The sequence below is a fragment of the Coturnix japonica genome, chromosome 16 (genome assembly GCF_054131305.1).
Source record: "Coturnix japonica strain WE chromosome 16, WE-NBRP24, whole genome shotgun sequence".
Taxonomy (NCBI): domain Eukaryota; kingdom Metazoa; phylum Chordata; class Aves; order Galliformes; family Phasianidae; genus Coturnix; species Coturnix japonica.
The window spans coordinates 7,856,199-7,859,272 of NC_140678.1; the positions used below are offsets into that span (position 1 = coordinate 7,856,199).

At 52.9% G+C, this 3,074-nt stretch overlaps 1 protein-coding gene across 1 annotated transcript; it reads right to left on the minus strand.

The window, feature by feature from the left end:
* Window positions 1-1,133: 1,133 nt before the first annotated feature.
* Window positions 1,134-2,814, minus strand: LOC146758232 (inositol 1,4,5-trisphosphate receptor-interacting protein-like 1). The gene has a single exon (XM_085517259.1). The coding sequence runs from the start codon at window positions 2,805-2,807 to the stop codon at window positions 1,152-1,154; it is 1,656 nt and encodes a 551-aa protein (XP_085373385.1). The 5' UTR covers window positions 2,808-2,814; the 3' UTR covers window positions 1,134-1,151.
* Between the last annotated feature and the right edge of the window lie 260 nt (window positions 2,815-3,074).

Sequence of the window (3,074 nt, forward strand, 5' to 3'; positions counted from 1 at the left end):
GCCATTCCCCCTTGTCCTATCACTGCCCACCCTCACAATGTCATGGTTTTGTACATTTTTCTATTGGTATTCCACATCATAACATCATATAGAGCACAGAGAACAAGTACATGTCCCAGAGGGTCTCACAGTCAGAGAGGGAAACACATCACGGAAGTGATGCTGTCTCTCTCTCAAACTGCCTGGTAGCGAGTCTGGGTGTGCTTCCAAGCCGTGGCACCTTCAGTTTCAAAGTAGGCTTCTCGGTCTTCGGAAAACCTCTCTCTCTCTTTCCCTTTTATTTTACTTGGCTTATTAGCCTCAATTTCCATTAGATTGTAATTAGTAAAATAATAAGTTTTCCTCCTTAGATCGTTGCCACTTCTCTGTTTGTTTCCTTGAGTCCAGCTCCCATCTCCCTACCCCTTTCTTATTTTCCCTTCCTATACGCTGGGAGCCAGGGGGAACAGGAGCCTACTGCCCCTCCCCGTCACAGACATAGATTGATCTAGATAACACCGTGACACAGCAATTCCTCCTCTGTATACGCTCCCTTCAAGTACTGCAAGGCCACAACGAGATCTCCCCAGAGCCTTCTCTAAGCTAAACAAGCCCAGTTCCCTCAACCATTTCTCACAGGAGAGCTGCTCCAGCACCCTGACCATCTTAGTGGCCTCTATATTCTTTCAATATACGTACACACGACGGCGAGATTGAGACACAACAGGATATATAGTTTATAAGAGTTTATTAAAAGTTGTTGTTGTTTAGGGAAATGGGGAATGGAAGTCGGGTGATAGAAAAGAGATAGGAAATAAAAGCAAAGAGTCTTTGTAGAAAGCAAGAGAGAATTAGTCACCACTGGGTTTCCAGCATGACTCGTAGTTCAGATGTTGATCTTCAGTAGAGATGGTCGTCAGAGGGAGCAGGGAAGCATCTGTTTGCATCTTGCCTTCACAAGATACAATGGTTCCATCCCCAGATCTCCCATACCAAGATGGAGTCATTTGGTCACAGGCCGGATCTTCCACTGGTAAGCTCTCTCCAACGTGACACTGACTGCCACAAGGAAACAGCCACCTCTGGCCTCCTAAATAGGTCTCAGAGTCTTATTGCTCACAGGATGTGAGCTTGCAGCCAAAACAAGAGAAGGGTTCGGACAAAGGTCTCTCTCAGCGTCCGAACAGCAGCAGTCTGATGTAGCGATCTCTCAGCTCCCTGAACTCACGCAGCGCTATGGAGTGGGCGTCCGGGTCCTCCTCCAGGTGCTGGAAGAGGTTGAGCGGCTTGGCGGATCGGAAGGACTGCGGCAGGACAATCGTGCTGTGCACCGACTTGCTGCCAAGGAAGAAGTGGTTCAGGCATTTCTCATCCAGGCAGAAGCGCAGGTACCGCAGGAGATTCTCCATCCGATTCAGGAAATACTTCCTGCGCCACTTCTTCAAAGGGATGATGACCAAACTGTGGAGGACAAGAGTCTTGATGACATAGGTGGAAAAGCCCATGCCCACTAAGATGCTGGCAAGCAACGTCAGGCAGTGCAGGTGGGAGCTGTCCTGTCCGGTACTCCTGGCCGTGTGCTGGAAGAACTTCTTTTCTGCCACAGCACAGCTCTGTGGCCATGTTGTGCTGGGCGTAAAGCCGGCGTCTGTGTTCTGGCTGGTCAGGTAGATGTCCGAGTATTCTTGCTGCACCCCGAACAGCAGCTCGACGAGGACTTTTTCCCCGCTGTAGGCTTCTGTCAGCTGGAGCTTGCAGGAGCGTCTGGAAGGCAGCACCTTCAGGCTGTAGGCGTGCGCGTGGTGGGTGGTCTTCCAGATTGCTGCCACCTGTACGGTGAACCAGGTGACAGTTCTCTCCACATCCAGGTAGGAGTCAGTGCAGAGAGTCTGTAGCAGGCTGGGGTCCTGATTTTGGCTCAGCTCTTCCTCGTGGTGGTGGAGGAAGCACAGCACATTCCCCAGCTGCTTCTCCCTTTGGCACATGCACTGAAGCTCCACGCGGACGCGGGAGTTCCTTGCCAGCCCGTGCCCTTCATCTCCCAGCTCCAGGAGGAAGGTGTGCCCGGGGGGAGGCTCTATGGGCACGAGCAGGCAGTACACATTGTCCCACTCCTGGGGACTCCAGCCTTCAAAGGCACTGCCCACCCCAATGGCAGGCTGCAGCACCGGGAAGAAGCTGTTGGACCAGATGAATCTGAAGGTCTGCACGAGCTCGTTCATCAGCTCCTCCACTATAGGGCACCTGGTGGCCCTTCCTTCCACCTTTTCCAGGGCACGCCTTGTGAGAAATTTTGTCAGTGCTGAATCTTTGAAGTCTTCTTCCTCGTCATCCTCCTCTTCTTCCTGTTCCTCCTTTTCCACCAATTCCACCTGCTCCTGCTGTTCTACCTGCTCCTGCTGTCCGCCCTGTTCCACCTGCTCCTCCTGCACCTGCTGTTCCTCCTGTTCCACCTGTTCCTCCTGCACCCGTTCCTGTTCCTCCTGCACCTGCTGTTCCTCCTGTTCCACCTGTTCCTCTTCCTCCTGCACCTGCTGTTCCACCTGTTCCTCCTGATGTTCCTCCTGTTCCTCCTTTTCCACCTCTTCCTCTTCCTCTTCCTTCACTCCCGATGCCTCCTCCTTGCCACTGGAGCTGTCATTTTCACTGCTGCTTTCATCACGCTTTTTCATTTTTAGGGACTGCACCATGTTCCAAAAGAGCAACAGAATCAGTCCCATACTGAAACAGATCTTCCAGTGCTGCAGCAGAGCAAAGAGCAGAGATGACATGTCCACCCAGCTCTGCTGCTCATTCCTCTGCTCAATCTCGTGCTGCGGAGGTATCATGTGCTTTTGCAGATCAACCTCGCGCCGCTGCACGTTCTCGAGCATGAGCACATCAGTACTGACACTGACACTTAGCGCCCGCACCAACAATGCGAGAACAAACACCAAAGCCATGATCTGCAAGAGATGGGAGAGAGGGGCTCAGTGGGGCTGGGAGGGAGCGGGGCCAGGAGCCACATGGCCCTGTGCTCAGGTAGGAGCAGTGGGTACGAGGGAGCTGGGTGGCAGCAGGGACCGAGGCCAGCGCTGGCAGGGACAGTTCCAAGC

Coding starts and splice junctions, on each gene's coding strand:
- LOC146758232 (XM_085517259.1), bottom strand. CDS start 2,807: ATGATACCTCCGCAGCACGAGATTGAGCAGAGGAATGAGCAGCAGAGC.